The sequence below is a fragment of the Oncorhynchus nerka genome, linkage group LG7 (genome assembly GCF_034236695.1).
Source record: "Oncorhynchus nerka isolate Pitt River linkage group LG7, Oner_Uvic_2.0, whole genome shotgun sequence".
Taxonomy (NCBI): domain Eukaryota; kingdom Metazoa; phylum Chordata; class Actinopteri; order Salmoniformes; family Salmonidae; genus Oncorhynchus; species Oncorhynchus nerka.
Window position 1 is genome coordinate 93278348 of NC_088402.1, and position 14437 is coordinate 93292784.

Sequence of the window (14437 nt, forward strand, 5' to 3'; positions counted from 1 at the left end):
GCATTGAGAAGGCACGACCAAGACAGCCCCTATAGCATTGAGAAGGCACGGCCAAGACAGCCCCTATAGCATTGGGAAGGCATGGCCAAGACATCTCCTATAGCATTGAGAAGGCACGGCCAAGAAATCCCCTATAGCATTGAGAAGGCACGGCCAAGACATCCCCTATAGCATTGAGAAGGCACGGCCAAGACAGCCCCTATAGCATTGAGAAGGCACAGTCAAGACAGCCCCTATAGCATTGAGAAGGCACGGCCAAGACATCTCCTATAGCATTGAGAAGGCACGGCCAAGACATCTCCTATAGCATTGGGAAGGCACGGCCAAGACATCTCCTATAGCATTGAGAAGGCACGGCCAAGACATTGCTTCACTCCACGTGGTACAGTAGGTAATGTGGATATTGGAGCACAGCTTAGTGCACCTGAAGAGTTCATAATTGACAGCAGAGGTTTACATGGTGTGTATGTGTGTTACTATTCGTCCAGGGATCTCTTACCATAACAGGCGAGGCTACTTTGACAGTCTGTGAACCGGGGCTCATGGCCACGGTCTTGACCATAGTAGCACCAGCTGGAAGCTGCATGGTGGCCGTGGAGGGCGGGATCTTCTGTGTGGCAGCAGCCGCTGCAGCCAACGCAGCCATGCCACTCATCTGAGGGCTGCTGCCCATTGGCTGAGGGGGGAGAGCAGACAAGTACAAAATAATTACAATTATAAACATTTATAAATCACTGTTTTACAATAATTAATCTCAAAGTGCATAAAGTTTGGTTATTCATAGGACTAGAGAATATGGAATAGAAGGAACTAAACTGGTTGTGCATGAATCAGCCCTGGGATAACTATAGTTTTAACTAGGACTTTTGAAAATATATTTCCTTTATAATTTCCCCCTAACCCTACCACCCCTCCCCTAATTAGAGTAAACCAATAGACAACACTGAGGCTTCTATTTCCTGGTTATACACACACACACTACATAAATAAGTAAAATATACTTCCCGTGAAATTTGAAGTATTTCTGTCTGTAATAAAAGCACTTTCGTAGGGAAACACTCATTCTGATTGGCTGGGCCTGGCTCCCCAGTGGCTGGGCCTGGCTCCCCAGTGGGCGGGCCTGGCTCCCCAGTGGGCGGGCCTGGCTCCCCAGTGGGCGGGCCTGGCTCCCCAGTGGGCGGGCCTGGCTCCCCAGTGGGCGGGCCTGCCTCCCCAGTGGGCGGGCCTGCCTCCCCAGAGGGCGGGCCTATGCCCTTCAAGGCCCAGTCATGTGAAAATACATAGATTAGGGCCCAATGAATTTATTTCCAAATGACTGATTTCCTTATATGAACTTTTAACTCAGTAAAATGTTAGAACTTGTTGCCTGATGCGTTTATATTTGTGTTCAGTGTCTCCGAAGACCATCCAGTGTTGATATCTAGCTGCCATGTTTTTTTCCCACTGTGCCGTTTCACTAAGGTTCTGAATGTTTCTTATTCATATAGCTTCTACAGTTTGTAGATGAACACCATTGCTAAGATATGTCATAGTCAAATCGATCAATAATATCGTGATCAAAAGCACCCAGGCAGTGTTATTTACAGAGTAAATAAGTGCATTTGTTCGTTCCAGTGCTTTTCTGAAGACAAAGGATTTTTTTTTTTTTTCACCTTTATTTAACCAGGGAGGCCAGTTGAGAACAAGTTCTCATTTACAATTGCGACCTGGCCAAGATAAAGCAAAGCAGTTCGACACATACAACGACACAGAGTTACACATGGAGTAAAACAAACATACAGTCAATAATACAGTAAAAAAAAACAAGTCTATATACAATGTGAGCAAATTAGGTGAGAAGGGAGGTAAAGGCAAAAAAGGCCATGGTGGCAAAGTAAATACAATATAGCAAGTAAAACACTGGAATGGTAGTTTTGCAATGGAAGAATGTGCAAAGTAGAAATAAAAATAATGGGGTGCAAAGGAGCAAAATAAATAAATGAATTAAATACAGTTGGGAAAGAGGTAGTTGTTTGGGCTAAATTATAGGTGGGCTATGTACAGGTGCAGTAATCTGTAAGATGCTCTGACAGTTGGTGCTTAAAGCTAGTGAGGGAGATAAGTGTTTCCAATTTAAGAGATTTTTGTAGTTCGTTCCAGTCATTGGCAGCAGAGAACTGGAAGGAGAGGCGGCCAAAGAAAGAATTGGTTTTGGGGGTGACTAGAGAGATATACCTGCTGGAGCTAAAAGGTTGGAACATCATTGATGTTGCATGTTTAAAAACATCCTAAAGGTTGATTCCATACATCGTTTGACATGTTTCTAAAGGACTGTAAACGGAACTTTTCGAGTTTTTGTCTGGACGAAGTGCCTGCGCCTCATGAAAATGGATTACTGGGCTGAACACGCTAACAACAAGTGGCTATTTGGACATAAATTATGGACTTTATGGAACAAATAAATTTATTGTCGAACTGGGATTCCTGGGAGTGCCTTCTGATGAAGATCAAAGGTAAGTGAATATTTATGGTGTTGTTTCTAACTTTGTTGACTCCAAAATGGCAGATGTTCCTCTGGCTGTTTTGGGTTCTGAGCGCCGTTCTCAGATTATGCTTTTTCCGTAAAGTTTTTTTAAATGATTTATCTGACACAGCGGTTGCATTAAGGAGAAGTCTTATCTTTTATCAATGTTTATTACGAGTTCGGAGTTTGGTATACCTCCACTGGTATGTCATCCAGCCCTGGAGTTCGGTGTACCTCCACTGGTATGTCATCCAGCCTGGAGTTTGGTATACCTCCACTGGTATGCCATCCAGCCCTGGAGTTTGGTATACCTCCACTGGTATGTCATCCAGCCTGGAGTTTGGTTTACTGGTATGTCATCCAGCCTGGAGTTTGGTTTACTGGTATGTCATCCAGCCCTGGAGTTTGGTTTACTTCCACTGGTATGTCATCCAGCCTGGAGTTTGGTTTACTTCCACAGGTATGTCATCCAGCCCTGGAGTTTTCCCTGGCCTTGCCATCCAGACCTGGAGTTTCCCCAGACTTAAAGGCTTTCAACTGCATCAAGAAGTTCCTCCTTTGTAATTAGGCCTTCACTTGAGTTTCTGTATAGCTGTTAATTTTATACTATTATTAGAAAAAAATACCCTTACCATTAACTTTAGTTAGTGGAGATGGAGGAGAATGAAATGAGAACATATGTACTTTGCTTCCTCTTTTAAAATATTGTTTGGTGAATCCTGGGTGACTCCATTTGTAACAAGTAAATATTTTTTGGGAGCATTTCTATCTTGAAGATTTATTTTTATTTTTTAGAATTCTGTGCATTTTCCCCCACATTCCATCCAGTTCACTTTATTTTTTAGAATTCTGTGCATTTTCCCCCACATTCCATCCAGTTCACTTTATTTTTTAGAATTCTGTGCATTTTCCCCCACATTCCATCCAGTTCACTTTATTTTTTAGAATTCTGTGCATTTTCCCCCACATTCCATCCAGTTCACTTTATTTTTTAGAATTCTGTGCATTTTCCCCCACATTCCATCCAGTTCACTTTATTTTTTAGAATTCTGTGCATTTTCCCCCACATTCCATCCAGTTCACTTTATTTTTTAATTACGTTCCTTCATTTCTTTTTGTTTTTCCTCCAACTTATTCTGAGCCTTTACGGTACAGTTTTTATTGCTATCTTTTAGTTCCTCTGTTTGAGATGAACTCTTTTTACCTAAATATTTGTTGTTTTAAAAAGAGGAGTATTGAATTGCATGGCATCTTAGGGTACATTTTAAGTGTCCAATACAATCATTTACAAAGCCATGTTGGGTTTACTACCTTTTTATTTGGGCATTTTTATTGTTCAGAAATGTGGTGGGTACTCTCTTCGTTTCTCAGGACTTTATCCTGCTAACTGTTCCAAATGTCCGAACTGAATTTGGTAAAAAGGTCTTTTATGTCCTCTGCGCCATCGTCTTGGAACGCCTTACAAAATACATTTAAGCTGGAAGAACTTGTCCCGATTGGTGTTTTTAAATCACTGATGAAGGATCTTGATTCCCTGACCTGTCAATGTTTTTAAATTTGCTGTTTTTGATTTTGTTATACTCTTGTGAATTCAATGGTTTTTACTAGATGACTTGTAGTTTTTCCATGTTTGTCTGTAATTTTTGTAATGACTTGGTGCTGCCCATCTTGGCCAGGACGCTCTGGAAATATACATTTTATCCAAATAAAATAGGGGGATCTGTTGTATCTATTTTACGTAGGGAAAAAAAGTCCCTTAAATTCTTCTGTCTAGCTTAAAAACAATTTGTCATCCAGTAGGCTTTGATTACATTTCCAACATCATAAATTCTCTATGAGTATTGTGTATACCCACGATTTGATAGTTAAGAGGACAGAATGCTGTCAATCAACACTAACTTTTGCAGGCCAGCAAAAATGACATGGGTTAGTCAAGACGACTAGCGTGATTGAGCCTCTGCCATGTATCTCACTAGGTCGGGATATTAAACCTCCTCCATGTATATCTCACTAGGTCAGGATATTAAACCTCCTCCATGTATATCTCACTAGGTCAGGATATTAAACCTCCTCCATGTATATCTCACTAGGTCAGGATATTAAACCTCCTCCATGTATATCTCACTAGGTCAGGATATTAAACCTCCTCCATGTATATCTCACTAGGTCAGGATATTAAACCTCCTCCATGTGTATCTCACTAGGTCAGGATATTAAACCTCCTCCATTTATATCTCACTAGGTCAGGATATTAAACCTCCATGTATATCTCACTAGGTCAGGATATTAAACCTCCTCCATGTATATCTCACTAGGTCAGGATATTAAACCTCCTCCATGTATATCTCACTAGGTCAGGGTATTAAACCTCCTCCATGTATATCTCACTAGGTCAGGATATTAAACCTCCTCCATGTATATCTCACTAGGTCAGGGTATTAAACCTCCTCCATGTATATCTCACTAGGTCAGGATATTAAACCTCCTCCATGTATATCTCACTAGGTCAGGGTATTAAACCTCCTCCATGTATATCTCACTAGGTCAGGATATTAAACCTCCTCCATGTATATCTCACTAGGTCAGGATATTAAACCTCCTCCATGTATATCTCACTAGGTCAGGATATTAAACCTCCATGTGTATCTCACTAGGTCAGGATATTAAACTTCCTCCATGTATATCTCACTAGGTCAGGATATTAAACCTCCTCCATGTATATCTCACTAGGTCAGGATATTAAACCTCCTCCATGTATATCTCACTAGGTCAGGGTATTAAACCTCCATGTATATCTCACTAGGTCAGGGTATTAAACCTCCATGTATATCTCACTAGGTCAGGATATTAAACCTCCTCCATGTATATCTCACTAGGTCAGGGTATTAAACCTCCTCCATGTATATCTCACTAGGTCAGGGTATTAAACCTCCATGTATATCTCACTAGGTCAGGATATTAAACCTCCATATATATCTCACTAGGTCAGGATATTAAAACCTCCATATATATCTCACTAGGTCAGGATATTAAACCTCCTCCATGTATATCTCACTAGGTCAGGGTATTAAACCTCCTCCATGTATATCTCACTAGGTCAGGATATTAAACCTCCTCCATGTGTATCTCACTAGGTCAGGATATTAAACATCCTCCATGTGTATCTCACTAGGTCAGGATATTAAACCTCCTCCATGTATATCTCACTAGGTCAGGATATTAAACCTCCTCCATGTATATCTCACTAGGTCAGGATATTAAACCTCCTCCATGTATATCTCACTAGGTCAGGGTATTAAACCTCCTCGTATATCTCACTAGGTCAGGATATTAAACCTCCTCCATGTATATCTCACTAGGTCAGGATATTAAACCTCCTCCATGTATATCTCACTAGGTCAGGATATTAAACCTCCTCCATGTATATCTCACTAGGTCAGGGTATTAAACCTCCTCCATGTATATCTCACTAGGTCAGGATATTAAACAAAAACCTGTTCCTCCATGTATATCTCACTAGGTCAGGATATTAAACCTCCTCCATGTATATCTCACTAGGTCAGGATATTAAACCTCCTCCATGTATATCTCACTAGGTCAGGGTATTAAACCTCCTCCATGTATATCTCACTAGGTCAGGGTATTAAACCTCCTCCATGTATATCTCACTAGGTCAGGATATTAAACCTCCATGTATATCTCACTAGGTCAGGATATTAAACCTCCTCCATGTATATCTCACTAGGTCAGGATATTAAACCTCCTCCATGTATATCTCACTAGGTCAGGATATTAAACCTCCTCCATGTATATCTCACTAGGTCAGGGTATTAAACCTCCTCCATGTATATCTCACTAGGTCAGGATATTAAACCTCCTCCATGTATATCTCACTAGGTCAGGATATTAAACCTCCTCCATGTATCTCTCACTAGGTCAGGATATTAAACCTCCTCCATGTATATCTCACTAGGTCAGGATATTAAACCTCCTCCATGTATATCTCACTAGGTCAGGATATTAAACCTCCATGTATATCTCAGTAAGTCACGATATTTAAGCCTCCATATATCCACTAATTCCAATACATCCTTGATTTCCTTAAGTGCACGAGGGTGATAAGTTAGTAGTGTGAATTCCCCTATGTGCCCCGGTCAAAAGTAGTGTACTCTATAGGAAATAAGAGTAGCATTTGGTACATGAGAACCAATAAGTACTTCCTTTACCGTTCCCTGTGCACCCTGGGCCGGCACGACCATGCGGACCCCGGCAGGAAGTGATGTCACCGTTACGGGAGATTTCCCGCCCTGGTTGGCCTGCCTCACCGTGACGATGGAGGTGCCTGTGGTGGAATGGGGAGCCGACACCTTCAGGATAGCTGGGAAAAACAAAAACAATGTTAAAAACAAAAACGATGTTAAAAACAAAAACGATGTTTTAAAACAAAAATTATGTTAAAAACAAAAACGATGTTTAAACCAACGTTTAAGAGGCTGATCTGGAAAGAAACCCCTTTGATTATGTTTGGACACAAATATAATTAAAACAGTTTTGAGAAGTTAAGCCAAACAATAAAAATAAAAAAATGTAAAAGAGCATTTAAAATATTACAGAAATAAAGTTAAATAAAAATGTGTTATTCAGTAGTCGTTACCTGGCCCACGTGCATTCGCAGCAGCCAGTGGACTCCCAGGCATTGTGGTGGTGGGGGAGGGGACCAGCGTTATGCCCTGGAGAGGCAGGCCCTGGGGGGACGCTGCAGAGGCTGTGACAGGGCTCTTGGGGGAGTTGACCGGTAGTGACGTCGCGGGGCTGACGCCGGGCGTGGTGGCGGCCGGGGCGGGGGGGATATCGTACTTCTGCAGCTGTAACAGGTAGGTGTCAGCAGTTGGTACCGCCCCCCAGCTCACCTCCAGGCTACTGGTGTTGGCTCTCACCAGCTGCACCCGTGACGGGGGGCGGGGCTTCTCTGTGGGGAGACGAATAAAAACAGAGCAGCGGTTGGTGTTAATAATTAACCAATCAAAATAACTACCTGAATAACTTAAGGATTCCCACCTAACTTATTTGTACGGTTAAATTCCCAACACACAAGTATTTCACAGATTATCACCTTGAGATTCACTCTATTTTTTTTTATTAAAAAGAGTTCTACATCAAAATGTATCATCGATACTTTCAATTAACACACACACACACACACAAATAAGCAACACGCATGTTTCTGAACAAGTGTCATTACAGACCGATTAAGTGAACTAAAGAACTCACCTGTCTCCAGGTACCAGAGGTCCTTGCAGCACACCTGGTTGTTCCAGGCCTTGCGGTATCCGTCCCGTCCGCTCCAGGCGTAGAGGCGTGAGTTGATGGCCACGGAGCAGTGACCGGCCCTGGCCCTGGGGATGTTATCTTCTAGAGAATCCATCAGCACCGACTCCCACGCCATCGAGTCTAGGAGAGGACAGAAGTGAAACATGAGTGGTGTAGTCAAGTCACTAAACATTTGACTTTTTGGATCGAGTCATCATGTCCCCGTTAGGCTTGGGCGGTACGCCGTATACCGGTGGGATCTGGGCGGTACGCCGTATACCGGTGGGATCTGGGCGGTACGCCGTATACCGGGGGGATCTGGGCGGTACGCCGTATACGGGGGTTTGGGCGTACTCCGTACCGGGGATCTGGGCGGTACGCCGTATACCGGGGGGATCTGGGCGGTACGCCGTATACCGGGGGATCTGGGCGGTACGCCGTATACCGGGGGATCTGGGCGGTACTCGGTATACCGGGGGATCTGGGCGGTACTCCGTATACCGGGGATCTGGGCGGTACTCCGTATACCGGGGATCTGGGCGGTACCCCGTATACCGGGAGATCTGGGCGGTACTCCGTATACCGGGGGATCTGGGCGGTACCCCGTATACCGGGGGATCTGGGCGGGTACCCGTATACCGGGGGATCTGGGCGGTACCCCGTATACCGGGGGATCTGGGCGGTACCGGGGATCTGGGCCCCGGGGATCTACGGGGACCGGGGGATCTGGGCTGGGGTACGCCGTACACCGGGGGATCTGGGCGGGGATCTGGGCGGTACGCCGTATACGGGGGGGGATCTGGGCGGTACCGGGGATCCGTACCCGCACCGGGGATCTGGGCGGTACGCCGTATACCGGGGGATCTGGGCGGTATACCGGGGACGTACCCGACACCGGGGATACCGGGGGATCTGGGCGGTACCCCGTATACCGGGGGATCTGGGCGGTACCCCGTATACCGGGGGATCTGGGCGGTACCCCGGGGGATCTACCGGGGGATCTGGGCGGTACCCGTATACCGGGGGATCTGGGCGGTACCGGGGGACAGGCGGTACCCGTATACCGGGGGATCTGGGCGGTACCCCGTATACCGGGGGGATCTGGGCGGTACCCCGTATACCGGGGGATCTGGGCGGGGATCTACCCGTATACCGGGGGATCTGGGCGGTACCCCGTATACCGGGGGGGATCTGGGCGGTACTCGCTATACCGGGGGATCTGGGCGGTACTCCGTATACTGGGGGGGATCTGGGCGGTACCCCGTATACCGGGGGATCTGGGCGGTACCCCGTATACCGGGGATCTGGGCGGTACCCGGGGGGATCTGGGCGGTACTCCGTATACCGGGGGATCTGGGGCGTATACCGGGGATCTGGGCGGTACGCCGTATACCGGGGGGTCTGGGCGGTACGCCGTATACCGGGGGGTCTGGGCGGTACGCCGTATACCGGGGGGTCTGGGCGGTACGCCGTATACCGGGGGGTCTGGGCGGTACGCCGTATACCGGGGGGTCTGGGCGGTACGCCGTATACCAGGGGGTCTGGGCGGTACGCCGTATACCGGGGGGTCTGGGCAAAGCCTCAGGATGGTTTTCAATACCTGCTTAACCACTTCAATTGAAGTACCAAATATAATATTTGTACCTGCAGTCAACTTGTGCAATACGTGATAGGTGATAAAAAGAACACTGCGTTCTCAATTTCGCCTGTCACACTATGATAATGCTTGTGGTATTCCTTAGTCATGTGTTTATGTACAAGCAACGAGAAGCCGGAGCCTTATGAGTCACTCACTGTTGTGCATAATGAGCCAGTTGATCTAGTTACAGTGTGGAATTCACTACTAAAATGTCAGCCAGCTAGATACCATACAACTATTATAAGTTAACTGTCTAAAATGTGCTAAATGCTTTGGCAGTTATTTTGCCAATGTAGCAGCACGTTAGCTATCTTGCTAAGTGGTTAGCTTCTTCCATAATCAAGCATTGGCTTGGTAACAGCAGAGAATCCCCTCCTGGATAAAGAGCCTTCCTAATGCTAATGTTTTGTGCGTGCAGCGGTCTAGCATTATATAGTTTAGGTCAGAAACTGTACAAAAATGTACGCAATGTGCTCGTCAGCATTCTCTATGGGATTTTACATGCGCTCGTTAGCATTCTCTATGTGATTTTACATGCGCTCGTTAGCATTCTCTATGGGATTTTACATGTGCTCGTTAGCATTCTCTATGGGATGTTACATGCGCTCGTCAGCATTCTCTATGGGATTTTACATGCGCTCGTCAGCATTCTCTATGGGATTTTACATGCGCTCGTTAGCATTCTCTATGGGATGTTACATGCGCTCGTTAGCATTCTCTATGGGATGTTACATGCGCTCGTTAGCATTCTCTATGGGATTTTACATGCGCTCGTTAGCATTCTCTATGGGATTTTACATGCACTCGTTAGCATTCTCTATGGGATTTTACATGCACTCGTTAGCATTCTCTATGGGATTTTACATGCGCTCGTCAGCATTCTCTATGGGATTTTACATGTACTTGTTAGCATTGCGAATGGAGATTGAAAACAGCGGCCCTTGTTCAGTTCCGGGTATTACAGAATACCCTGGTACGGCACATGGTCGTATGAAGGTATGACAAGCTGGATACTGGCCAAGCCTAGTGCCCGGGACAACATTTTACATTACACAACTTTAATGGTTTTATTTGTGTGTGTTTTGTTTTTTGTTTTAACAGAAATGTGCCCGGTAACTACACGCCGAATTTAAATAAAGGTTTTATATGATTTTCTAACCATGGAGAAATAAGCCAATAGCTAGCAAAACAAGAGTCTCTTTCCCTATGATCGATAACCTTCCAAACAGTTGATTGATGGTCAGACATACCAAGGCCAATACAATGTTATTGTCCATAGAAACTGGACAGAGGGGAGACAGCCTTTCACATTATTAAGTTGAGAGGTCAATTGTAGCAGAGACTGGTTTCTGTCTGTCATTACAGTTTAGGTTTTTTTGTATAGAAATTCGTTTTTTTTGTGGTCAACATTTGATTAAACATCGAGCACAAAATACTGTAATTTTTTAGGCCATTTTAGCTAAAGGGCTCAACACACTATGCAGTGTTGTATACAAGCCGTTTCAAAAGTATTCAAATGGCACAAATGTAAAACTACACAGAAAGCGACACAGAATGGGTAGGCCCTTAAGAGAATGGTTGGTAGGTTAGTCAGCCTGACATACCTAGGTTGAGACAGGCCAGCCTGACATACCTAGGTTGAGACAGGCCAGCCTGACATACCTAGGTTGAGACAGGCCAGCCTGACATACCTAGGTTGAGACAGGCCAGCCTGACATACCTAGGTTGAGACAGGCCAGCCTGACATACCTAGGTTGAGACAGGCCAGCCTGACATACCTAGGTTGAGACAGGCCAGCCTGACATACCTAGGTTGAGACAGGCCAGCCTGACATACCTAGGTTGAGACAGGCCAGTCTGACATACCTAGGTTGAGACAGGCCAGTGTGTTGGTGCACTTCCACTCCTTCTCGTGTGTCGCTACTTTGACGTCATCCATCACCAGGGGAACCCAGCCTCCGAACACGAACATCCTGTAACAGAACAGACGGGTGAGGAGGGAGGCGGGTGAGACGGGAGACAGAGGAGGGAGACAGAGGAGGGTGAGGAGGGAGACGGGTGAGGAGGGAGACGGGGTGAGGAGGGAGGCGGGTGAGACGGGAGACAGAGGAGGGTGAGGAGGGAGACGGGTGAGGAGGGAGACGGGGTGAGGAGGGAGGCGGGTGAGGAGGGAGACAGGGTGAGGAGGGTGAGGAGGAAGACGGGTGAGGAGGGAGGCGGGTGAGGAGGGAGACAGAGGAGGGAGACGGGGTGAGGAGGGAGACAGAGGAGGGAGACGGGGTGAGGAGGGAGACGGGGTGAGGAGGGAGACAGAGGAGGGAGACGGGGTGAGGAGGGAGACCGGGTGAGGAGGGAGACAGGGTGAGGAGGGAGACCGGTGAGGAGGGAGACAGGTGAGGAGGGAGACAGGGTGAGGAGGGAGACCGGTGAGGAGGGAGACCGGTGAGGAGGGAGACCGGGTGAGGAGGGAGACGGGGTGAGGAGGGAGACGGGGTGAGGAGGGAGACGGGGTGAGGAGGGAGACCGGGTGAGGAGGGAGACCGGGTGAGGAGGGAGACGGGTGAGCTCCTGATAGACCAACCATACACCAGACCAGCTCAGAAGTAAAAATGTACACACATCCAGTTACTTGCCGACAGAAAAATAAAAAATAAAGTCCCTCTCCCTGAAAAGACAAATTTGTTAACTCACTTGTTGGTGATGGTTGTGGCAGAGTGGAGACTGCGGGGAAGAGGAGCTGTCCCGTTGATGGACGGCTTATTCCATGTCAGGGTGTCTGCAGAGGAAAGACAAGGACTTATCAAGTTCCTGCGTTAAAACGGCCGCGCTACCAAGTAGTAGAGATGTGACAAATAGAGGGAGGGGGGAAAAATATTTATTTTTATATTTATTTTTAATTGGGTCGGTTAAAACTATATATATTTTTTTTTACGAAAATCCATTTAAAATCCATGATGAATTCACATTGCAGCTGTGCTGCTACCGGGAACCATTTTGGGTTTTACGGCGCAGCGTGTCCCTTTAGAATTGCACCAGCACCACCATTACATTGACTCTCCACCTCACAAAGATCGCATTTCCTTCCTCAAATTATTGCCATACAGGACTTCACCGCTGTCACTTGCCTTTCTCTGTTCCAACTTACGGACAATGGTCTTTCTTAGCGGTAGAGACGACTCCGAAATAATCGATTTCGTCAACTCCTTGCATGCATATCGACTGCCATTTTAGTGTCGAGTCTGCCAACTGCTAAGATTAATTGTTTGTTTTTTTTGTAATGGAGGGGACTAATTAGTAGCCGTACTTCAGAGAACAGTGGGGCAGTATAGGCCGGTCAGGACCGCGCGCTAGGCCCGTCTATCTCGCAATTTCTTGGCTTGAAATGTCCCGCAACATCAGTAAAGCAGTAAAGCAGGGCCTATTCAATGAGATAGGCTATGATATTCTACACGCAACAGACCTGAAAACAAAAAGAGCAGGCAAGCCAGTGAGAAGGAGAGAGGATGCAGCCAGAATGAACTGGCACATACAGTCCCTAAGAGCGTCTGCTAAATGACTTAAATGTAATGTAATGTCCCTCACATACATCTGCTGATGCAAAAAGGGCTTAATCATTTTATTTTCTTTTAAATGTTTGCGTAAGCCCCAAGAAGCATTTGTCTGCAGTTAACTTGGCCAAAGGCTGTGCAACCATGAACTAGCTCTGGGGTGCCCATATCTTTGTCCGTGCCATGTCTCTCTTGCACTTTTCGCATTAAAAAAAAAAAAAAGTACTGATTTCTTCTAAAATAAATAGAAATTTGACCAATTTTGATCACCACACATTGGATTTTTTTTTATTTTGGCACGGACCAAATGATTGGCACCCCAGAGCTAGTACATGGTTGCACTGCCTTTGGCGAAGATAACGGCAGACAAATGCATCTTGGGACTTTTGCAATCTTTTTTTTTTACAAAAGCCCCCCCCCCCCCCCCCCCCCTTTTACATCAGTAGATGTCAAAAGGCTTTCACAGAAACCCGGCCTAAAACCCCCAAAAGCTGCTCACCTTTCTACTGGCAATTTGTCTCACTATTCAGTATAGTGAATAGTATATATATATATATATATATATATATATACACACACACACACACACATACTAGTATATATATATTCACTATACTGTTCAGCAGCAAACTGATCGCATTCTTCAATATTTCGAAAGGTGCCCTCCAACTTGTTTTCAGATCTCACCATTGGATGGGATTCAAAGCTGGACTTCTTGCTGGCCATTCCAGAACAGTCCAGCATCTCTTCTTAACCATTCCTGTGTGCTTTTTTTGTGTGTGTGTGTTTGGTGTCGTTGTCCAGCTGGAAGACCCACAACCTTGAATTGGAGACCCAGTTTTTTTGTAAACTGGGAAGAACATCGGACTGCAAAAAACACCTGATAATCTGCTGATTTTATGATGCCTTGTTCAAAGCCCCCCCCACCCAAAAGTATAAACGCAACCCCACAGCTTGACCGAACCTCCCCCCATCTTTGAGAGTGCTCTTTTCCATGGATTGCTTCATCTGGTCGTCAGTGAACACAGCGCTGACATGTATTGCCAAAGAGCTCTAATTTTGTTTCATTTGGTCCACAGAATGTTTCCCCCAGGATTTAGGTGGGTTTGTTTCCCCCCCAGGATTTAGGTGGGTTTGTTTCCCCCCCAGGATTTAGGTGGGTTTGTTTCCCCCCAGGATTTAGGTGGGTTTGTTTCCCCCCCAGGATTTAGGTGGGTTTGTTTCCCCCAGGATTTAGGTGGGTTTGTTTCCCCCAGGATTTAGGATTTGGGTTTGTTTCCCCCAGGATTTAGGTGGGTTTGTTTCCCCCCCAGGATTTAGGTGGGTTTGTTTCCCCCCCAGGATTTAGGTGGGTTTATTGGGAAGTTGAATAATAATGTGTGGCTGCCTCTGGTACCATGGGCCTTTTATGAGTGCAAGACATCATGAAATCAGATTA

General features: G+C 45.9%; 1 protein-coding gene across 1 annotated transcript in view; it reads right to left on the reverse strand.

Moving 5' to 3' along the window:
- The window catches only part of hcfc1b (host cell factor C1b), an 81600-nt gene that overhangs the window by 51057 nt on the left and 16106 nt on the right, over positions 1–14437 (reverse strand). The window contains exons 5-10 of the mRNA XM_065020991.1: positions 12143–12227; positions 11318–11424; positions 7775–7954; positions 7158–7472; positions 6730–6881; positions 500–676 (exon numbers count right to left, since the gene is read on the reverse strand). Of these exons, the coding sequence (XP_064877063.1) occupies positions 500–676; positions 6730–6881; positions 7158–7472; positions 7775–7954; positions 11318–11424; positions 12143–12227 (1016 nt within the window). The remainder of the gene's footprint in view (positions 1–499; positions 677–6729; positions 6882–7157; positions 7473–7774; positions 7955–11317; positions 11425–12142; positions 12228–14437) is intronic.